At 40.1% G+C, this 24,340-nt stretch overlaps 1 protein-coding gene across 1 annotated transcript in view; it reads right to left on the bottom strand.

The window, feature by feature from the left end:
* Window position 1: 1 nt before the first annotated feature.
* The window catches only part of LAMB1 (laminin subunit beta 1), an 83,171-nt gene continuing 58,832 nt past the window's right edge, over window positions 2-24,340 (bottom strand). Inside the window, exons 25-34 of the mRNA XM_049893058.1 lie at window positions 17,540-17,909; window positions 14,419-14,603; window positions 13,227-13,468; window positions 10,208-10,411; window positions 9,124-9,268; window positions 7,206-7,413; window positions 6,857-6,998; window positions 2,823-2,999; window positions 662-821; window positions 2-278 (exon numbers count right to left, since the gene is read on the bottom strand). Of these exons, the coding sequence (XP_049749015.1) occupies window positions 142-278; window positions 662-821; window positions 2,823-2,999; window positions 6,857-6,998; window positions 7,206-7,413; window positions 9,124-9,268; window positions 10,208-10,411; window positions 13,227-13,468; window positions 14,419-14,603; window positions 17,540-17,909 (1,970 nt within the window). The 3' untranslated portion in view covers window positions 2-141. The remainder of the gene's footprint in view (window positions 279-661; window positions 822-2,822; window positions 3,000-6,856; window positions 6,999-7,205; window positions 7,414-9,123; window positions 9,269-10,207; window positions 10,412-13,226; window positions 13,469-14,418; window positions 14,604-17,539; window positions 17,910-24,340) is intronic.

The raw sequence follows: 24,340 nt of genomic DNA, 5'->3' as shown, positions 1-24,340 counted from the left end.
TACTTTATTTAGCTCCATACAAAATCTGGTAATTAAAAACATTAAATAGGTAGAGTGTTTTGAAGATCATTAAGTCAGTTTTTAAAATGTAGGTATTATTACTTTGGTCGCCTCAGCCATCTTATAGCCCTTCCTCTTCTGTTATAAGCAGGTGCTATAAACAGCAACTTTCTGGCTTATGTCCCTTAGGAGTGAGCGGACTTCTCCTTCCAGTCTCACTAACTCTTGAGCTTTATCTTCTAAATATTTTTGATTGTCTTCATATTTTCTTTCTAAATCTGTGGGAGATAAAATGTGAAAAAGTTATTCTGGGTTATTTATAGTACCCAGTAAAAAAACCCAGTGCCGTCGAGTCGATTCCGACTCATAGTGACCCTATAGGACAGAGTAGAACTGCCCCATAGAGTTTCCAAGGAGCGCCTGGCGGATTCAAACTGCCGACCCTTTGGTTAGCAGCCGTAGCACTTAACCACTATGTCACCAGGGTTTCCTACAGTGATCTCAAAATTAAAACTGGTCCTTTTTGCCTGTAAGGCCTTACTTAACACTTAACTGCCTGAAACAAAGTGAATGGATTTCCATCTCTTAAATAAAAAACTCTGTGGATGCCAAAACTTTAAAATTAGTTTATGAAAACATGAGCCTAAGTGGAAATACCTACCTTTCAGCACTTGCAGCTTACTGTTTGCTTGAGCCAACAGTGTTTTTGCTTCATTTTGGAGCATTTCAGCTTTCCTTCTGGCATCAGCTGACTCTCCCGTTTTTTTGGCAATTAGATTTTCTACTTTCTTATACTTCTCATCGAGTTCACCATCCAGAGTCTGCAGTTCCACATTTAGAAACAAAGTGGTGATGGTGTGTAAGCAAGCACATGTATGAGCAATGGTATAGTCGTGGCAAGCCTGGATCACATACATACTAACTTGCACACCAAGCATTCTAGACTAAGGGCCACCAAGGGTACTCAGGCTTCATCAAAGTTAGTTACTCAATGGTAGTGAAACCGGATTGGATGCAAAATTGGCACAATTTTTAAAAATATACATTTCAAGGAAATTTCAGAGTTGCAGCAGGCCTCTAGGACTAGGTCCTCTCATTCTGTTCTGCTGATTAGCAGTTCTCTATGGGGAAGTTTACAGCACTACTCTAAACCCAAGCAGATGTTCTCAGAAGTAGATACGCTGAGATACAAGCATTTAGCTATCAAAGAAGGTCCTTTTTGAAGAAACACAAGGGGGACCATCTGTATCTTAACTAATTTAGGACTTAAGAAGTCTTGATATCAGAAAATTAGGGTGGAAAAAGATTTAGGAAGGGCAAGGTTGTACCATATTCAAAAGGTGGGTGAGAGGAGAAATTGGGTGTGGAATTAGATAGTTGCAAACGATTCTTTTGAGAAACACTTTAAACAAAAGCAGTAAGAATGGAAATTTCATTTTAGGGATTTCAGTCTTTTTTTGTTGTAATAAAATGTCATATTCATGGAAAATGCTCTGTAAGAAGACTTTTTGGGAGATTTATGACCTTAGAACTGCAGGAAACTACAAACCACAATGGGAAAGAAACTGATATTGGGGCAATGACATTGTCTTGTTCTCTTTCCTGACCCAGAAATGTAGAATGTTACCCTCATTTGATGCCTAAAAACTACAGGAATTTCTGGGAAAAATCTTGAATAGTATGAAATTAAAACTGAAATTCAGTCATTTAACCCTTTCAATACCTCACCTCCAAAGTTTGTTTTTTGTTTTTAAATAACGTGTTTTTTGGTGAAAGTTTACACAGTAAATCAGGTTCCCACTTGACAATTTCTATACAAACTATCCAGTGATATTAAACTTTTCACAATGTGTCAACATTGTGTGTTCTGGTTGTTCCATTTCTAGTACTCTAGTTTCCCCCTGCCACCTTCTCATCTTTGTGTCAGCATAAACATTGACCTTTTGGTCTCGTATAGATGGTTTTTTAGCACAGCACCATACTTATACCTGTGTGCCATTCTGTTATTTTGCTAAAAGGTGATCTCAGGATAGTTTCAGTTCCAGGTTTATAGAGTATCTCAGGGAATCCTCTGGTCTCAATTGGTCCAGAAAACCTGGCCTTTTTTAAGAATTTGAGTGGTATTCTACATTTTTATCCCATTCTGTCCAGGACCATCTCTGTGACCCTGGTTAGAATGGTTGGTGGTGGTAGCTGGGCAACCTCCCTTCCAGATTTAAAAAGGTTTCTTTGGAGATGAACATTTGCCCATACAAATTAAGAAACTGAATGTGTGTTTCAACGATTACTTAGCTTCTAGCTGGTGTGAAATTTTCTCTGCAAAGGATATAGTCTTCCAAAGAGAAGTGAGGGGTGGTTAATCCAAAATGAGTCTGGAATGGCTGAGATTTGGTTTCTTGCCAGCTACTTTGTGTAGTGAACTCTTCAAGCTTTTTCCACCCTGCTTTTTAAAGTTTTATCAAATGGCCAGGTAACTAGATTCATAAAGATCTTCCTAGTTGAAATATAGTGAAGCAGTACAAGCTCAAATGCTTATCTTAAAAGACGTCTACCTCTAAGCTAAATTAATTTCATTCTTTTAAACCCTTATTTAAGTTTGGATTTGAGGGTGGGCCTTAGGTCATGCTTATTGGACACTTGCATAGCCACTTCCAGTCCTTTTCATTTGTGTCTCTGAAGACTGCTATTTCAAAACAGGTCCTTTGAGATGTTTCTGATGAAAAACCATGTTAGGTTTATCCATGTCCCTTATTAATTCCAAGGAAGGCAATGAGGAGGTGAGTTGCTGCTTTATAACTGAAAAATTACGAAGATCTACTTACCTTCTTAACATCATCTGCACTTTGTTTCACAGTATATACTACTTTTTCAATATATTCTGCCTCCGCAGAGTTCTGGGCGGCCTTCCGCTTAAGTTCTTCCACGTTCCTCTCTAGCTCACTGATGCGCTGGGAGGCGTTGTTCAAGGTTTCCTCAGAAGCTGCAGTTTCAGACTCAATCTAATATGAAAATACCATGTCAGTCATCCAGCAAGCCATTAATGTAAGAAATAGTAGGAAGGATTACAAGTTTGGAGGTAGATTTAAAAGGCTGCTATGCCATTTTGCTCTAGACTAAAAGCACTGCTAAAAAGAAAACAATTTCAAGAAAGTTTATATAAAAAGTGCCTGACTAGTCTTTGCTACATCTCATGTATTTATCCTTTTTGGTATTTCTGATGATCTAGGCTGAAATTCATGTAAAAATTTTCCTTGCTGACAGCAAGAGCCACACTCAGGCAGCTTTATGTTTTGAGAAAGCATTTTGGGGACACCTGCAAACTTTGGCTGAAGAACGTTCACAAATAAGCAGATGTGAGAAGAGGGATTTCCACATAAATTTTCTAAATTAATGTGGGTGGGAACATATGATTTATAACTTCCTGCCACCATTTTAGTTTTTCCTATCAGCTGTAAATATTAAACTCCAGTAATAGAGGTTACTGCACCTCAGAAACTACCTGGGAAGTTAATTTGAATGCTTCTGGCTAACTGGTGAAGACATGGAAACGAGTAATGGTCCTCAAAACTCTGAAAAGTTAGCATAAAATCTGGGAAATTTACAGCTGGAAGCTATAAACATACAAAGTTATTTATGGGAAGAGTTCTCAACCGGTAAGGGCAACTGGTGAGGATCCACATTTTGTCTCTTAAAAGTGGAATCAATAAACGTTGATCTTTAAAAGGTAGCCAAAGTAAGCCAAGAAATATGGAAGACAGCTTCCTGGCCAACTGATTGGAAGAGATCCATATTTATGCCTATTCCCAAGAAAGGTGATCCAACTGAATGTGGAAATTATAGAACAGTATCATTAATATCACATGCAAGCAAAATTCTGCTGAAGATCATTCAAAAACGGCTGCCGCAGTATATCGACAGGAAACTACCAGAAATTCAGGCTGGATTCAGAAGAGGACGTGGAACCAGGCATATCATTGCTGATGTCAGATGGATCCTGGCTGAAAGCAGAGAATACCAGACGGATGTTTATCTGTGTTTTATTGACTATGCAAAGGCATTCGACTGTGTGGATCATAACAAACTATGGATAACACTGCGAGGAATGGGAATTCCAGAACACTCATTGTGCTCATGAGGAAACTTTACATAGATCAAGAGGCAGTTGTTCAGACAGAACAAGGGGATACTGATTGGTTTAAAGTCAGGAAAGGTGTGCGTCAGGGTTGTATTCTTTCACCATACCTATTTTTAATCTGTATGCTGAACAAATAATCCGAGAAGCTGGACTATACGAAGCAGAACGGGGCATCAAGATTGGAGGAAGACTCATTAACAACCTGCGTCATGCAGATGACACAACCTTGCTTGCTGAAAGTGAAGAGGACTTGAAGCACTTACTAATGAAGATCAAAGACCACGGCCTTCAGTATGGATTACACCTCAACATAAAGAAAACAAAAATCCTCACAACTGGACCAATGAGCAACATCGTGATAAATGGAGAAAAGACTGAAGTTGTCGAGGATTTCATTTTACTTGGATCCACAATCAACAGCCATGAAAGGAGCTATCAAGAAATCAAGACGTATTGCACTGGGCAAATCTGCTGCAAAGGACCTCTGCAAAGTGTTGAAGAGCAAAGATATCACCCTGAAGACTAAGGTGCGCCTGACCCAAGCCATGGCATTTTCAATCACATCATACCCGTGTGAAAGCTGGACAATGAATAAGGAAGACCGAAGAAGAGCTGACACCTTTGAATTGTTGGCGAAGAATATTGAATATACCACAGACTGCCAAAAGAACTAACAAATCTGTCTTAGAAGAAGTACAACCAGAATGCTCCTTAGAAGCAAGGATGGCGAGACTGCGTCTTACATACTTTGGACACGTTGTCAGGAGGGATCAGTCCCTGGAGAAGGACATCATGCTTGGCAGAGTACAGGGTCAGTGGAAAAGAGGAAGACCCTCAACGAGGTGGATTGACACAGTGGCTGCAACAATGAGCTCAAGCATAATGATTGTAAGGATGGCGCAGGACCGGGCAGTGTCTCGTTCTGTTGTGCATAGGGTCGCTATGAATCAGAATCGACTCGGCGGCACCTAACAACAACAACAACAAAGTAAGCAGTCTGTCCCATAACAGAATTGATTTTCATTGGACATTCAGTATTTCTTCAAAATGATCTTGAAGGATGGGTCTATTCCATAGAATTAACTCTGAGTAACAATAGTGTCATAATTAAACTAATGGGTCAGCATAGACATGCTAAAATATGCAAACATTTTAAACCAATCAGTTCTTGACCCAATAAAGTTCTCTCATATATTAGAAAAATACTCTTAGAGAGTGGTTACAGTTTCTGGAAGATAAGCTTTATCGTTTTATTTTTAAATGAGTGAATAGTTTCTCACAGGCTTTCATTAATTAGCATTGTTTAATTAGAGGTTCTCTATTGTTACTAACCTAAACACACTTCTTGACCCTCACCCAGGTCTGTGAAAAACAAACCCACCATATTAACTTGTACCATCAAGCCAAATATCTCACCTATAATGTAGTTAATGTTTTTGAATTTGCTTTTCAAAACATTTTTAATTTTTAAAAAGTCACCAAAATAGGTAAAGTTCACTAAAATGTTAACAGTGCATGGAGAAATTTGAAAAACTTTGAGGTAGAAAAATCATAATAATTAAAGGGCTAGAACATAAACAGTCTGATGGACAAAAACAATTTTTCTAAAATTGAACAGATAGACTAAAGAAAGAGCCTTATAGATGCTCAAGATTGAAGAAGTTAGTGGCTGTGGAGCTGTCAGGCTTCATTTCACTGAAGAACAGGTATACAAGAGGTTTCTATCAACTAACAGTAGGAAAAGCACATTTCAGAACCATCTCAGAATTTACACAGAAGGGATCATTGACCTAAGAAGGCTGACAGCACAGAGTACTGGGAGCGTCCAGTTTCAAAGTTACTCTTAGAACATGGAGATGGACTGGAAGACTTGCCAGTTTTCTTCACCTATTTTTGAAAAAACAAATGAACTTTCTCTAAAATTGGAAGAAAAAAGATTTGTTTATAGAACTGGTTTTTGAAAAATAAAAGGATAAAACAGAATTAAAATTATTAGGATTTTTGGAATAAAGCACTAAAGCCATGTGAAAACTTAACTTAGTGAGTGCCTTTAATATCTGGTAGTCTAAGTATTTTGCTTATAAAATTTGTTTTCCATTAATTCTGAACAGGTTGTTAGCCTCTGTTAGGTTCTTCTAGAATCAGGCATCAGAGACAGACGTTCTGACCTTCGTTTCTTTCCAGTGGTTTTCAAAACTAATAAAAGTTTTGTGAGTGATCACCTTAAAAATCTTGAGATGCTGTGTAGGCTGCCTTTTCGTAAAACTGGATTTTGAAATAAATATTATATGTCATACTAATGAATAGTTATGTAAATTTTCTGAAAGAACAGGAGTCAACATGTGTTTACCTCTCTTAGGCTTTCTTGTAGGGGAGAAAATGAAAGTTTAGTGTTCCAGGGTCTTCAGAATTTTTTTTTTCCTTGAAAATGTATGTCTCCTCACTTTTAGTGACTGTTAATGGAGTAAACAACAAAAAAAAACCAAACCCGTTGCCATCGAGTCGATTCCAACTCAGCAATCCTATAGGACAGAGGAGAACTGCCCCATAGGGTTTCCAAGGAGTGCCTGGTGGATTCCAACTGCCAACCATTTAAATTAAAGGAATCCTTTCATGTTCCATTGTAAGAATTTTTCTTCTTGGATAACGTATCAAATGGCACTTACTTTTCTGATAAGTGAGTATATGTGTTTTCTCCTATCAATGATTGTAATATCTCACCGAAGTCAGCAGGTTCTGTGTTCCTTGGATGTCTTCATCTGCTTGTTTAATTGCCTTCTCTGCTGCAATCTGGGCCTTTTCTGCTTCTTCCAGAGCTTCCTTTACCATGTCTGCAGTGACCTTAACATCTGTTGCACTTTTGCTGAGTCAAAGAATGAGAAAACATATGTGAGTGTGAAAAAGTACTTCCTCTGAGTACAAAGGACATTTCTTTTTAAAGACTAGCCTTCCACAAATGACCCAGAGGGAATTGCACAGGTCACTCTTAAAGATTTCATTGGTTAAAGAAGTATATTCCATGCCAACTACTCAAAATAAGCCATGTAAATGCCATAATGTCTTCAGATACCTGGCTCTTTTAGCTTCTTCTAATAACATTTCGGCTCTGGCAACGTCAGCAGCACTTTGCTGTAGAATAACTTCTACTTGAGAAAGGCTTTCAACTCGTTGACGAATATCTTCTGTCAGGTTCTGTAACTGCTGTGGGGTGCTAGGCATCTCCATTTTCAATACTTCATTAGCAACTGCTTCAATGCTATCCAGGTCAGCACCATCCTCTGTGAAAAGCAAAGATGGGTTCACTCATTCAGCTGCCTATAGGTGCATCTTTACTACGTGAACAGCACTGGGGTTAGACCAAGAGATACGCACCTCCCATTTGAATTTATAATCTAATTCAGTGGGGAGATGAGACCTACATATGTGAAAAAGTAACTGCAGACAGTGAGTACTACTGGCATTTGTGATAGGCTGGGGTAGTGAGTGAGAGGAGGCCTCATGGAGGATGAGGGAACTGATCAGGTTTTGAAGAATAAATAGGATTTGAAAGAAGAAAAGAGAGACATATCTGGATGGAGAGACAGTATAGGCAAAGCACGTTACGTGAAAGTCCAGTTGAGTGAATGGGTTCAGACTGGAAAACCAGAGAGACCAGGGTTGAAGCTTGATCTTAAAAGGCAATGAAAACTTTAATTGAGGCTGGAAGAATAGTTAAGATACTATTGTAAATGCAGGCACAGGAGTTGATATTCCTTATAAATTAGTTCAGGTAATGACAGGAAGGGAGATGATCAAGGCAAAGAAATTGGAGAACCAGGATAGAAACCAAGAAGCTGCAAATGTAAAATGTGAAAGGTCAAAAAAAAGATGATGAAATTAAGCTTCAGATACTTCAGACCACTCATTTTTATATTTTGTTAACTGTCAACAAAAATATGGATCCCAATGCATTTAATACCAGGAAAATATGGGATTGAATGATGGCTTCTACAGGATATCCCTTCAGGTATTCACAGCAAGTACTGTTGGTTCCTTACTTATTAGCCATTTCCTCTTCTTCCATGCTAGCAGAAACCTGATTTTGTTCAGGCATCTACCTCTAACATAAAGTAACTATCGCCTCAGTTAAATCCTGATTAGCCTGCCAATTATGACAATCCCGTTCATTTGCCAGTGACACTTAGGCATGGGCATGTGACTCATTTCTGCCCAGTGAGATTTATAAGATGAGGGCTTGAGGGCTTCTAGGAAGGTTTCCTCTCTTAAAAAAAAACAGAGCAAAGGAATACGCAGGGGGTCTGCGCTTTGATTAGATATTGTGTTTTTTATGTGAAGTTATGTTACCATGAGCCTGAGAACAAAGCCAATGGCAGAGCAGGAAGATGTAAAATACATGGTTCCCTGAACCATGCAGTGGTCCTGTGACTGAATTGTTGTTAGTGAGATAATAAACACCCTTTCTGATTAACTGAATTTCAATAGAGGGTTTTCTGTAACTTGCAGCCAAAACTATCCTTATTGATAATACCCAAACTGACCAGCAGCACTTGTGAACTGGATCACAATTTCTAGATTTTCTCCAGGGGATACGTATGCTACAGAGTTTAACCATAGATATAATATGTTAGAAATAATACGATTACAAAGCTTGGGGGCAATGACAAAATAACAAATTCCAATTCTTTGAGATAAAGTTCTAATGCCATTATATGTAATCTCTAATATAAACGCCAAATCCAATTCTCAAAATAAACGTTTGACTTGTTGATCTGCTACTTAACCTGTATCTGCATTAACTTTGGAGAAGGCTATTTGTATGCATGTACATAGCTTTTTAAGATACGGGAACACTTCTTACAGAAATTTTTCTTATTTGGAAATGTTATCTTTGCCAGAAATTGATTGTTATCAAAATATAGGTTTGAATCATGACCTTCCAAACAGAGACAAATGTCCAAAAGTAAAGTAACAATGAAGAATTTCCTTACGGGTCAGAAAGTTTCTGATTTGCTTGACCAGATTTCTCAGATCCTCATTGCTTTTGTCCACCTTCTCTCTGGTAGCATTTGTCTTCAGCAGAACCTCCTGAGCATTCTGTTTTGCTTCATCTGCTTTCAGTTTTGCTTCAGAGACCTGAATATGAGGAATAAATTACCCATGGAACAGTTTCACTCTTCATAGAGAAGAAGAGAATATTAGAAATGGTCTATAAAATGATGTTGAAAAACTAAAGCATTTGGAATCATGGGCTTCTGGAAACAAATTTCTTCCATTCAACAAAAGACTATTCCTATACAGACTGAAAGTATTCAGTAGACGGATTCCTACACAATATTCCTATGTAGACAGGCCAAACCAAAAATAATAATAATAAACTAAACCCAGTGCTGTCTTGTCAATTCCAACCCATAGTGACCCTGCAGGACAGAGCAGAGCTGCCTCACAGGATTCCCAAGGCTGTAAATCTTTACAGAAGCAGACGGTACGTCTTTCTTTTGCTGAGCAGCTGGTGGGTTCAAACTGCTGACCTTTAGGTTAGCAGTTGAATGCCTTAACCACTGCGCCACCAAGGCTAATATAGCATACAAAAATTTTTCAAGGTTTTTTTTAACTCCTCCAAAACATTTAGTGACCTATAAAATGTTCCCTAGTCTTTGTCTCAGGGAGCAACATAAATATCCCAGCTAACAGTATATGTCACTTTAGAAACATAAATGCTCAGTTGCTTAGTACAGAATGTATTTGGTACAGCTGGATGTATTCATAATTCTGGACCCATGATAAGTAACATGATTATATCAAGTAATTGGCAGTCTAAGATTCAAGCTTCTTGCTCTAAAGCACGTGTTATTCCCTCCTGGGAGTAAAAGAGATCTTCAACTACCTATGAATAAAACCTCCCCATCTCTTTCGCTGATCTCATAAAAACACAAACTTTCATACTTGATTGTGGAATTCCCTTTCCATTGTAGTCAGCATTTAGAATTGATCTCTCCCTTTCAGATTCTCCAGTCCACAACTTAAAGCGAGCAGACAGACAACAAAAGCAACTGAGGTCATCTATAGAATTACCATCTTGGAGAGCTGTTCCACCTCGGCCAGGGCACTTAGGACATCTTGGTCAAAGTCCATGGCTTTCTGCCAGGCACTGTGTGCAACAGTGACCAGACCACCACATCCAGGCCCCCCACACTTCTTCTGTCCTTCATCAGTTCTGCAGTTTGGACCGCCACATTCAGTCTCGGAACAGGAGGCCCCTGGAGGCGTTCCACAGGTCTGTAACAGCCAAGGGTCAGGCACAAGGGTTCAGATAGTGAGTCTGCTGCAATGTAACAGCTGTGCAGGGCCTGGGTGGCCCCAGAGAGCATGTAGGTGGTCCTCAGCAAGGGTGCTTGAAAGCAGAATTAGGAGGCAGGATGGAGAGAGGAACAAAGAAAAGAGCTCAGGAATAAGCTAACCTGCTTATTAAAAAAAAAAAAAAAATTTTTTTTTTTTTTTTTTGATCTGCTTATTACCAAGGACATAATGAAGGTTTGCAATCCCTTGTCAGTACCTCTTGCCCTAATGAATTTGAATACTATATGGGCTCTGCCCAGGGCGCAAACATTATCTGCTATATCAAGGTGAATTCTTCCAATGTGAGAGCCAACAGATGTCTCCATTTCTGCTAACCAGTTAGATTAAACAAATTGTTACTGAGAAACTTCTTTGGGTCCAGTGCCATGTTAACTGCTCTGATGACTACAGTGACATAAGAGGCCATTTATCTACCCTTTTAGTAACCTTCCATCTATTTAGGAAGATGGGATCATCCGCCATAAACCAGCCAGTAAAAGTCAGATGCAGTAAGTATGAAGGAGAGCAGAAAGTGAGACGACAGGGTTGTAGTAGTTGGGGGAGGATTTGCTGGCTGGTGGGATTTGAGCAGTGGAAGAGGGAGAACATTCCAGATGTGATGAGATAAAGGGAGGAAACAGTACTAACAACAGGGAATACAGCTTTTCCAAAGACTCTCTCCACACATACTCATCCTTTTTTTAATCTACCAGAAGCTTCTCAAAGATCATGCAGGGACATGGCATACAAATACAAACTTAGAAATTACAAGTGTGTTATATGATGGAGAAGGCTGAACAGGAAAAAAATTATATGTAGAGCTATCCTTTTGTGGAAAATGCCCATGCTGAAAAGAGGCAAAGTGTTTACTGAAATGAAAAGTAGTTAACATAATACTCCAAAACAAGGAAAATACTGTTTTTGAATAAACTCTTTAGTCTAATAATTTTAAAATGTTTATAAGCCTATTACATCTTAAATTAGTAACTAAAATAGTTTTTCGTGTATGTGGTTTACAGTACATAAAAAGCTTCAGAAAATAAAGTTCATCCTGAATGCAACAGGAGAACCTGAATCTTAGTCGAGAAGGAAAGGTAAGACTTCAGGGGTGCTTTCTAAAAACAATCTGACCGGACACTAGAAGATCTGTTTTGTCTTAGCAGACAGGGGCATCAGAAAAGCATGGTTCTAGCTAAATGAACACAAAGATAAAGGACTGGAGGTACCTGAAAAACGCAAAGGGGCAAAAATCTATCTTTACTCAAGGAAATGGCAGTATGGAACCTATAAGGGGAGTTCTCACTGAATAATTAGCAAATAAAGATAAGAGAACTAAAGAAGCTGGCTAATCCTAGGTAGCTTACCAGGTGGAAAAGGAAGCACAGGAAAGGATCAAAGGAACCCCCTACTACTCCCACCAGCTCACGAGATGCCTTCTGTTGCAAAGCAAGAATCCTCTCACATGTATAGCTCCTCATTTTAGTTTGCAGAGATTTTCTTTGCGATTACTGATTGTTATTATAATTTGTGAGGATGGAATCAGTACTGAAAGAAGACTAAGAGAGAATGTGTATTTCCTGTCTATAACAATTTTGTCTACTGTTAGGTACAATTTACACCTGGGTCTCCATTTTGCTTTCTATTTCATGGTGACAAGAGATGTGCTTACTCCACAGATACTGTAAAGTTTCATGAGATAATGAATATAAAACCCTGTAGCCATCAATACCAGTCACAATACAGTACAGACAGCATGTTCTTCTCTCTGAGAACTCCTTATCACTAAGACAAAAGTGTAACAAAGTTTCAACTCTTCACAGTATCTTATGCACCTGTGTTCTAGCCAAGCGAACACAAGACTTAGTCAACAAAAAATACCCTCCAAATTCTCTCAGATAGGTACCCCTTTCATGAAAAACAAAAAGGAAACAAGAGGAAGAAACAGGCTTAGTTTGGCTTTTTTTGGCCTTCTGCCTGATTTTCATTAATCTCACTACCTAATTCCATTTGGCTCCAGGGTTACTTTTTAAAAGCTTCTGGGAAATGAATCTACTTTGGAGGCTGCTCTCAGGGTTAATCTTCACGAGGTAAAGTTACCGGAACAAAGGAACATTTTAGCTAACACCCATGAAAAAAAATTCCTTGGCTCTCTCTAATTTTTTTAGGAAGTTCCTCCCAGAATAATTTTGAATTCCTCCATTGAGATGGATTTTGCACTCTGAATGAGAACAAAGTAAAAACGGAATGTACACAATATAAAAAGGATCAAGTTTAAATAAGCAGTCACTGGGTCAATACAATAGTATGGGAACCTAGACATAGTTCTTTGCCTATACCACAGAGAAACAGCTAGAAGAAAGGGAAAGTTGGAAACATGTGCACTATTGTTTTTAATCCAGCTTCGTCAAGGATACCCCATACTGTCACATCCACAGACCTGAGCCTGGGAGTTTCACTCCTGTTGACTCACTTGTAACGTGAACAGTTTATAAAAGATAAGCCTGAGCCTGTTGCTGTGGAGTTGGTTCCAACTTACAGCAACCCTACAGGAAAGGGCAGACCTGCCCCATAGAGTTTTCAAGGCTGTAATCTCTACAGAAGCAGACTGCTACACCTTTCTCCCATGGAGCATCTGGTGGGTTCAAACTGCTGACCTTCTGGTTAACCACTGTGCCGCCAGGGCTCCTTTATTACAGACAAAGCAGGCTGTTTTTCATACTATAGCAATCAGGAAGGCCTAGCCCCCAAACCTTACCATCTCAGCAGTGGCTGAAAGGTCTAGACTTTGTAGTTTGCCTGCCAGTTCATCAAGAAGGCGAGACTGTTCCTCTTGTTTTTCCCTGAACTGGGACTCTCGTTCCATCATCAAGTCTTCTACTTTGTCTCGAGTGAGAGCCGACTGCTCCACAGTGCTGTTGGGACCTATGGTGGAGGCATTCACCCTCTCCTCTGCCTCAAGAGACATCTGGAAATACTTGGTGATGCTATCCAAGGCGCCTATGGCATGAAATTAAATTGCCCACAGTTAATCCTGTTATACCTGATCTCCTCACCAAGCAATACAAATATTTGGTGTCTGAAACCCTAAATTTACTGTACAATTTTGTTTTAAAAAATTCAAGAAAGAAAATCTTTATGAAGTAGTATATCTTTTCTTTCACAATCAATGAATATATTTTGTCCCCTTAGCACTGAGTCTGGGTCTGGAGGAGGCCACAAATCTGGATGAAAAGTGAAAAAATAACTCAGTCACACAGATGTTATTCCTACACACAGCAAATATCTAGTTCTTCCTAGAGAGCTGTGCTCTGGAAGCCTATCAATCCAAGTGATTGTCCCCTTTTCTCACTCTTTTAACTAAACCTACTCAAATGGCTAGAGTGTACATAAAACAGTACGATATGTTTTGGCTTTAGGGACCGAGCCAAAAAAATAAAGCAATCGTGCACAAAACAAGGATAGACAGTGCGATCTGACATTTCTACTTGCTTTTGTTTTTTGAGGGAGGGTCCCATATATGGCCTATGACATCAGTAAATGAAGGATTTACAATATTATTCCCTGACCAAGCAACATTCCAACATAAAAGGATTTACAGAATTATCCACTTAAATTCTTAAGTATTCAAGAGGGCCCCTTTTCAACAAAAGCCTAGGGGAGGGGCTGACCCACTCTCTGGAATAATCAGAAAGCAGATGCCATTCTAATGCAACTAGTTGCCACTCACGCTGTGGTACCTGTGCTATGCCACTTAGTCACTCTGGGCCCTAGTTCCCACATTTGTAAAATGGGGACTTTAATCCTCATTTGTGCCAGAGACTCACTGAGCAAAAGTTTAGAAACTATTACAAAGCACTTAATTTTTTTCTAATAGTGCTGTGTTAAATGTTTAGACAGATGGTTAAATCCATTGTCCACGTGTGAATATTTGCACCAAAAACGCTCACCCTGAACATCTGAGTTTTTGATAAATTCCAGTTGCTCAGCAAGTTCTTTCACTGTGTTGTCTAGCCTTTCTGCTTCTGTCTGCAGAGTATCTAGTTCTTCAGCTGTGCTGTTGCTCCGTGACGCCGTGTCAGATAATTTTGCTTCTACTTGAGCCATCTTTTCTGCAACATCCTTGGTTAACTTCCTGTAAAGAGAACAGTAAGTTTACCCATGTAAAATAAACCAAATAGGAATTTTAAAGTGTCATTTTTACGTTTTCTACTAATACTGTATCCATTGTTCTGTGTAATTTCAAATAAATTCAGTAATTGGTAAGAATTCATTTCTTTCTAAGTATGGGTTTTATTTTCCTTATCAAAGAGAGATTATATTAAATCTAACAATTTTTCTTTCTTCAAAGATTTTGAAGAAAAACACAGAGTACCACTCAGCTGTGCTGTAGAGAACAGGCCATCTGAGGGATTCCAAATCTCTGTTGTAACATGTGCACAGGTCAGAGTGTGGAGCTGCAGCTTCATATGTAAACAGCTTCAAGCCCACATAATCCCACAACCCACGAAATAAGTTCTTCTCTGAGCCTCAGGGATCTCCTTCAAGATGGAACATGTAGAGAGGAAGCCCTTTAGCCCACGAGGTAGACAGTGGGGGTTTCACCAAAGTCACCTTTTCATACACTCCCCTTCAAGCAAGGTTCCATCAAAGGAACCTCCTTCTACCAACAAACAGCCCTTTTTTCATAAGAAAGAAGGTAGTATCTAGTGGGAATGAAATATAAATGTTTAGCTTTCATAATATTTACTTGAAAGCTAAACCCACCTGTTTTGTTCTGTATCTCATCTATCTCTAAAGCCATATTTTAGGCACCTGTTTGTATATTACTGTGCATAGTATATTGTATGTTACTATATGCACAGTAAAAGATGCTTTTACATATATATAAAATCATGAAGAAAGTAATATTTGAGACCTTAACGCTCATATTACTAGATCATCTAACTGATGTGTCTTTTCAAAGATATACTGGTCAGTATAAAAACCTGGGAAATCTGGAGATGCTGAAAGGTTGGGAGCCACTAGAAACATGATTTTCAAGGCGATAATGCCATGACTCAACTCAAAGAAAGACTTAAAGAGATCATCTGATTTGGTAGATTAAATTACCTTTTCAAAACCCAATGATTTTTTTCCTGAGGATGTTATAATACGCAGTTTCTTTTTGCTTTTGTTAATCTGCTGATTCACACAAGGCTTTCGTTTCTTTTCAGGTCTCATAAAAGGTTACAATTAAAAAAAAATCAAATCTAATATTGCGCATTTTAAAGTAAGGCCACTGGGGACCCTAAAACATGCATCATCCTAGGGCACTGGGTTGAAAAAAGATCAATGAAACCAGTTTTCCTGAGATGATTAAAAGCTATCTATCTAAATGTATACTGAGGCAACACAGAGCTATTTCATGAATGGAATCTCTCTCTGGCAGGCTCTCAAAGGACACCAGATTTTCTGCTTCCCCCAGAGGTGTATGGCAACCGGGCCAAGAATTGTTTCCTTAGTGGTATTACACACAGACTACTGCCTTCTGAACTTGTGATCGCAGAACATTAGGAGGCTGACATAATATTGAGATGAAAGGTCTGTCTGGCTTCTTAAAACCAAAAAACAAACAAACGAGTTGCCATCGAGTTGAATCCAGCTCATGGCTACCCCATGTTTTGCAGCATATAACTGTGCTCCATAGGGTTTTCAAGGCTGTGACCTTTTGGGGGCAGATCACTAGACCTTTCTTACAAGGTGCCTCAAAAAAAAAAAAAAAAAAAACCTAACCCATTGCCATGGAGTTGATTCTGACTCATAGTGACCCTACAGGACAGAGTAGAACTGCCCCATAGGGTTTCCAAGGAGCAGCTGGTGGACTCGAACTGCCAACCTTTTAGTTAGCAGCCATAGCTCTTAACCACTGTGCCACCAGGGCTAGGTGGGTTCAAACCGCCAACCTTTCAGTTAGTAGTCAAGTGCTTAACCGTTTGTACCACCCAGGGACTCCTGTCTGGCTTCTTAGAGATGCTGATTAAAGTCCCATCACACAAAGAAATATTACTGTCTTCTGTCATAATGTAAAATCACTTTCTCGATGTACAGGATTAAGCTATGAAAAAGTATCATCACTCATGGCTCTATGGCAAATCTATAAAGAAAAAATAGCATTTGGAGAATCACAAATGCTTCATACCTTTTCCGGTTTTTCCTTCAGCTCCTAGATCTTACTGTGTTGGTTTTTAGGGTCCTTTTTTGGCAAGGGTAATTAGAATGGATGAGGATAGGAGAAAGGGTGGAAAAATTATCCCTGAGAAGTTCAGCATCACTCAGCTCAATTCTCTCTGCTTTCACTGGCAAAACAAACACTATCCAGTCAGAGAGGTAATTTCTTAAACAAGGGCTAGGAAGGGGATTTTTCATTACAGCGAACTTGCAATAATTAGATGAATGATGCACTAGTCTAGTGGACCAATGGCTGAGCAGCTTAAGGAACTTGGAAATAAGGAGTCCTATCTGTGGTAACGGATTTTCCCCAGTAGCAGCAAAACTTGTAATAACAGCAACTTATAATGTTTTTGAAACTACAGGATCATTTCATACATCAATCCTTTTGATACTCTGTAAGGTAAGGGCAATTATTATTACCCTCTCCCAAATACACACACACACTCACAGGAGAGAAAAAGAGAGGCTTGGGAATTGAGTTATCCAAGTTCATAAGCCTAGCAAGGAGCAGAGCTAAGACTCAGTTATGGCTCTTCTGACTCCAGATCCAGTGTTCTTCCCACTCTACTGCCTCAGAGCATTAGTTTCAAGGAGACCGCTGACTATAACATGGTTACATTCAATACTGCAGCCTGAAGAATTCCGGTCCCCAATGATGTGCAAATGTTCACTCACCCAAATACCCAGAGTAAAGACTGCTGGAAAATGAATGGCCCAGAATCTGTTTTCACTCACAGGACTAACCATGCCTGCTGATGGAAGGACAGTTAGTCAGCACCCTGCCAGGAACGCTTTGCTATTTATTCACGAAGTTGCAAAAATATTGTGAATTGTTATTCTGGCTCATTAACTACTTACTCTGCCTCCTCAAAGAGATTCCCAATGTTTTTCAGTGGCTCTGCTGCTGGGCTCTCGGCCAGGATGTCCTTTATCTCATTGACTTTCTTCTCCACTGAGTCCACAGTCTCCCTGTAAGGCCCAATCACACCACTGATCTTCAAGGCCTTGGCTTTTTCCAGGAATCTGTGGGTCCTGTTGGTCAACTCAGTGATGATCACATCCCAAAGAGCAAAGCACTGGTGGCAGGGCGTGCAGTCGGGGAAGACCCCTGAGTACCCTCGGGTACACTTGTCACAGCGTGGACCCTCAACGCCTTCAACGCAGATACACTGGCCAGTGGACTGGTCACACTGTGGTGTCTCAATGCCCCTGGAGTCACAGTCACAGGCTAGAAGAGAAACAGCAATGCCAGCTGACCTACTAGATCACAAACTTTAATGACAAGATTGGCATTTAGAACCCTCAGTCACTGTCACAATGTGAAGGTATCAGCCATCAACAATTTACCAAAGGCTTATGGAAAGGCTGCAGCAGCTTCCTACAGCTCACACACAACCCTTGCTAACCACTTTGTAACACTAATAGTAAAAATAATATTAAAAAAAAAAAAAGATTAACCCTTACTGACCACTTACTGTGTGCCAGGCTTTGTAGTAATTCTTTACATGCACCATCTCATTTAACCCTCACAGTAAACATATGGGATAGGTGCTATAATTACCACTATTTTATAGATGTAGAAACTGAGGTTGAGAGGAATTGCATGACCTGGCCTAAGTCTTAGAGCAAGGAAACAGCAGAGCCAGGATTCTAATTCATCACTTTGCAACTTCGTGGCCTGTGCTCTTGACCTCTGTTCTGTCTCTGCCTCCCTCCTCCACCTCCCTCTGACTTTGACTTCCCTGCAGGGTACAGCAGCAGAGACAATTCAGGTGTACGTTCTGAAGACACGGGGCACCTGGGACAAGGTACAACACTGATAAGCAGCTCCTAGCTACCTGACCCCATCTGAGCCACAAACAGAAGGGTGAATACTTGGTGAAATACACTAATTTTGACAGAAAGAAAACTGAACCAGAAAAACATTAAAGGAATTCTAAGTATCTGGTGCTTTACTGGCCTTTAGCTAAGTAGAATCTAATTTGTGAGTCCCTGTCTTTGTGATAACCACCCTCAGCAATACAAAACAACAGGCTCATAAAATGTCAGAAGTGATAGATGGACCTTGGGAGACATTCGGTCTCCAACTCTCACTGGCCCCATTGGGCTGGCAACCTATGCAGAGCTAAATGGCACAGAGTTAAATCAGTTTTCTTGGCTAATGGCTGTGGCTGATGTTACTTACCACAATGGCTGTGCCACTGAACTCTGGCTTACCCATAACACGACCCATTGCCATTGAGTCAATTCCAACACATAGTGACCCTATAGGACAGCGTAGAACTGCCCCATAGGAGTTCCAAGGCTATAAATCTTTATATAAGCAGAGTGCCACATCTTTCTCCCATGGAGCGGCTGGTGGGTTTGAACCCCCGACCTATGGGTTAGCAGCCCAGAACTTAATCACAGCGCCACCAGGTTTCCAAATCTTTTATATCAATGCTTGATATTTTTGTATCAACACTTGACATTTCACAGTATTTGTACAAGTATGTGAAAAACAAAAACCTGTAAACCTGTATAGACATATTTTATCTACAGCCTTAAGTCCTTTCTGGGAAAAAAACAAACCAACCCACTGCCATTGAGTCAATTCCGACTCATAGCGACCCTATAGGACAGAGTAGAACTGCCTCATAGAGTGAAGTGCTTGCTGGATTCGAACTGCCAACCTTTTGGTTGGCAGCTGTAGCTCTCAACCACTATGTCACCAGGGTTTCCTTCTCAGAAAAGGTGGGGATAAATAAATGAAAAACCAAACATAATTACAGTGATTCCAGGACTCCCCTTGGATACAAAAATCTGGGGATGCTTAAGTCCTTTATAGAATATGGCGTAGTATTTGCATATAACCTACACACATCCTCCAGTATACTTTAACCCTTTCCTGACCCAATTATTTTTTCCTTTTAATTTTTTGTTCATACTATACTATGTGTTTTATTAGTAGTATTATTTTGGGTTATACTATGTGTTTTCAGTAATGGAGGGCATGCTGAATTACTGAGTATGTCTAAATTTTTGGTAAGTAATATGGTTTTTGTTTTATGTCTCGTTCCACAAATTCTACCCCCAGAGTCCAGAGCTACATATGTGTACCAAATAAAAATTTTCAAAATTCATCTTTTTCCTACCGAAAATTCAGTGATCAGCACCACCTCATATAATACCCTGTAGAAGAGTGATTTGCAGGGTTTGCCTGTTTTTACAGTTTCAAACGGTTACACAGGGCCCTGCCTGCCAACAGCACCTACTGTCAATGGAACAGAAGCTTCCCAGTGAAACCCAGAGGTACAAAAACTAAGTGGTCCTGAAAGGGTGACATCATCTCAAGATCACTTATACTACCTACTGTGAGGTAGACGCTACGTAAATAGTTGTTTCATCACAACTGAAGAAGTGCTCTGAAAGGTTGCCTTTCTCTTCTGTTTCTTGAGCTCCTCTGGGAACGATTTGCCCGTGATCTTTAAGTTGCCCAGTCTACAGCACTTTACAAGGCTACCCAGCCATCCTTTACTAGCCCTCAACTCCTTCCTCTCACTCTCCTCAACCCCATCACACTTAGCCTTTGAGAGATTGCTCTGAACCCTTAGTTGCTTTTTAGGAGCCATTTTTTCACAGAAACAAAGGGCACACACAAGTAGCAAATGAACGAGATGCAAGGCGAACAATGCTCAAACAAGGAGCACTGGAGAGAGGCTGAGGGTCTGTGAAATGGTGGGGGGCTACAGCAGGGGACTCTACACACCACCTGATTGGTGTGAATTCAGCACATTGCATGGCACAAGACAAAGTCAAGCTTTGCTTTTTGGAACATTTTTTTTTCCCCTGAATATTTTCTATCCGTGGTTGGTTGAATCTGCAGGTTCGGAACTCACAGATACAGAGGGCCAACTGTATCTTATTTCCCTAACTAGGCTGTGACACATTTTAAACCAGTTTTCCATGCTCAGCACCTAGCACAGGGTTAACTTGTTAACTGGAGTTCTACAGTCTTAGCTGAATGAGGCCTGAACTCATTTTGAGGACGGGCACGCAGGTACTCTTGTTGTTGTTGTTAGGTGTTGTTTTGTCAATTTCACATACCCTTAAAAAAGAACTGTGCAATGTCAATTGCAGTAAAGCATGACAGACTCGCTCTCTGATATCTTTATAAAACCTTCTTGGGTCAGCAGCTACAATCTACCCCTGGAAGACTTTCTAAAGGAACCTCTTCCAAAACTAGTCTCCTTGATGGCCCTGCTTGCTGCTCATACTTCCTTTCCTTCTAACCCACAGAGATGTATTTGTAGCCTGTGCCATTCAACTGGCCTACCACATTCTGCCTTGCTGTGTTAGTTTATCTTTTCATTGCCTCTGTTCACCAACTACATTCCAAGTTCTCCAGTGGCAAGATGGGGACTCAGGCTGACTGGTTTTGAATCCTGGCTTTCCCACACCCCAGCTATGTGACCCTGGGCTGTTAGAAAGTTGAGTCATGGTTTCTGCATCGGTAAAAAGGGTTGTGATTACATCAGTCTTCTAAGATTACTGTGAAGATGAAATATCTTAACTATGAAGTGCTTAGAAGAGTGTCTGGCCCATAATAAGCACTCAATGAATGCTAGTTTTCGTTATTATCATTTCATCACTTTCTATGTCTCTGCAAATTGTCTGGTGGTCTCCTGCCGAGAATGTTGCTTGCTCACATTTCTATTAGGTAAAGGAAAAAAAGAAACAAAACCAAGTTGTCATGGCCTTACATTCATCTTTGTATATTTGCCTACAACATCACAATTCTTCAAATATTTAAAGTTTGGAATATTCTAGTCCTTTACCTTCAGGATTTTAAAACGCACAGTATTCCCTTGATGCCTTGAGTTTTCAAAAATCAACCTTTTATTTTTATTTTTAAAGATTGTTTTTCTTGCTAGGCACTATAGGCATGTTTCCTTTATCCTGTGTTCTTGGGTGTTCTCATACTGAATCATGTGAGCTGTGGATCACTTTGTGTTCCACAGAAAATTAGTTCTAGGAGAAGCTCCTTGAAAATAGCTAAGTTTTGGAAATGCAGCTGTGTTCTATACCCTCCTCTTAAAGATTCAAAACATACATCAGCATATTAAAACTCAGGTATTATGCAGGAAAAAAACTTGTTTCAGTTTGTTTTTACCCAGTTGTACAGCAAACTCAATTGACCACGGGATTTTTTTTTTAAGTGTAATCTCTTATGCAACCGCACAGACAGAATGGGAAAGGCTTGGGAAAACCTACATCAATTCCTAAGAACACGACGAGAAAAATGTAGATAATGGTGGACCTAAGGGATTTGTTATTTAAATTTTGGAAAGAGATTTCCGTATCATTTGGTAAAATTCAGTCATTTTCCAGAAAGCTAAAAGTTGCCTGGGTCATCTATGTTAGGGTCTCCCAAGCTTGGACATGCACCAGAATCACCTGGAGCGTTTCTGAAAACACAGGCTGCCACCCCTACCCCTACTCCCAGATTCTGATTTAGTGGGTCTGGGGTGAGGCCTAAGAATTAGCATTTCTAGTAAGTTCCCAGGTGATGCTGATGTTGAGAGTCAGCAGACCCCATTTTGAAGAATACTGTGTTATTTTTCTAGCTGTTCCAGTTTTCTTTATGTATGTTAATTTTTTCCCCTTTTCTTTTCACTATTTAAAAGGTGGAGCTGGAACAGGGAGTTGGGGCTTTGGGAGTTCAGTAACGTAGGCTGATGCGCAAACGTAAAATCTTCTGTTAAATAGAGGAAAAAGTGATGCCATGAGCAGGAAGCTAGATGGCTTTGTCTGCTCCTGCCCCCCAGGCACCCAGCCACTTAGTCAGAGGTGGGTGGCCCTACAGAAGGGGGCCCAGGCCCAGCAAGCCTGTGCCTACTTTACTCCATCTCCCTTAAAAAAAAAACATCTCCCTTAAGCTCGGAAAAACCAAGGCAGATGGTGTACATGCTTTTAGTTTGCTTAGAAAATTATTTCTTCCCACAGGCAATGCAAAGGTACGCTTTAGTTCAGTCCTAAACAAGCTTTGACTAGATTCGTGCTTGAGGCAAGAGAGATGTGTGCATATGATGAATTTATTTTTATTTTCTATAATAAATAATTTATTTCATTGTTACAGGCATGTCTTCCTCTCATTCTGTCATGGACATCTTTGAGGGGAAAATACTAGCCTGACACTGTAGCATTTAAAAGACAAGCGCTTGCATTAAAGCTTTCCTCCTCATCTGGCGCTGGGGGTTTAGGCCAGGCCAGCATTCCAAAGGGCAGGCAGAGGTTCAGCTCTCTCTAGAAGGCAACGACCAGCTCAGCTGCACTGACCAACAGGCCTTCTCTCCAAATGAAAATAGATTTCACAGACTGTTGTTTCATCATTGAAAATGTCGATCCTGAACTTTCTTTAGAAGGACACCAAATGACCCCCCTAAAATGCATCAGGTTTTTACTTCAAAGTGAAGCTGGGAAACTGCTAAAACCCCTGTGGACGTGTGCTTCCTTCCCTGCCTTTTGGATTTCAACAACTGCTTCTCTGATGGGCGTCACCTGGAAGGGGAGCACTGAAGGGCCGCATTTACAACCTGGTGAAAAGACCTCCCTAACAGTATTTCCTGTGAAACTCCCACACTCACATGGCTGAAGCAGAAAGCTTGGTTTGCAACTAACAAGTTAAAACTTCACAGACACTAAACTTATGAAGGAGATTCACGCATCGAGATCTAAAAATCATAAACTGTGCAGGCTGACGAGGTCCAGCGGTTTTTCTCTTAAGAGAAGGAGAAGGGAATTCAGGTGGACTGGCAGCACAGTGCTGCTTCACGAAATGGGATTATCTGGCAGAGGGTCAAAGGCTGTCTCTTGAAAAGAAGAGTGTAAGAGTGCACGTAGCATTCAGTTGTTGCCTGTCTTTAAGATGAATAAATCATGAAGGTGAACAATCACATTTTCAAAATACGACAGTTATCATTGCAATGAGCCATAAGGATTCTACTTTTATCTGTAAGCATACTCTCTGAGGTCAGCAGGTTTCCTCTATTTTTACTAAGTGTTCTCATTATTTAAAATACAGTCCCTGAGAGATAAGTAAAAGATGACTATTGCACTCAACCTTACAGATATTGAGGCCCAAAAGAAAACACTAGCAAGTCAATGCCAGAATGGGAAACAGTAGCCTATAAGACAGAGTAGAACTGTCCCACAGGGTTTCCAAGGCTGTAATTTTTATGGAAACAGACTGCCCCATCTTTCTCCCCACAGCAGCTGGTGGTTTTGAACTACGGACCTTATGGTTAGCAGCCAAGTGCTTTAACCACTGTGCCACCAAAGCTCCTTAGTAGCTTAGGTACCTATTTATCAGATACAAACAGCTTTTCTATTTACTTTATATCCTTTACTCTCTCCTCCAGCTCGTCTCTGCTCATCCAATAAAGTCTACCCTCAATGGCCTGGCATTCAAGGCTTTTCATAATTTGGTCTTAACTGACTTTTGAAACCAAATCCCCCATGACTCTCCAGCTATGTCTGTTTCCTGAGGTCACCTCCTATAGCCTTGCCTCTACATGTCCTATAGTCCCTTAGTCAGGAAAGTAATTTCCTCTGCAGATACCAGCTGTCATGAGGACCCGCCAGCCTGTCGCCTATGCCCCACATTTCCAATCTGCCAGG

Source organism: Elephas maximus, chromosome 8, assembly GCF_024166365.1.
Source record: "Elephas maximus indicus isolate mEleMax1 chromosome 8, mEleMax1 primary haplotype, whole genome shotgun sequence".
Classification (NCBI taxonomy): domain Eukaryota; kingdom Metazoa; phylum Chordata; class Mammalia; order Proboscidea; family Elephantidae; genus Elephas; species Elephas maximus.
This window is presented reverse-complemented; position numbering and strand designations above follow the sequence as displayed.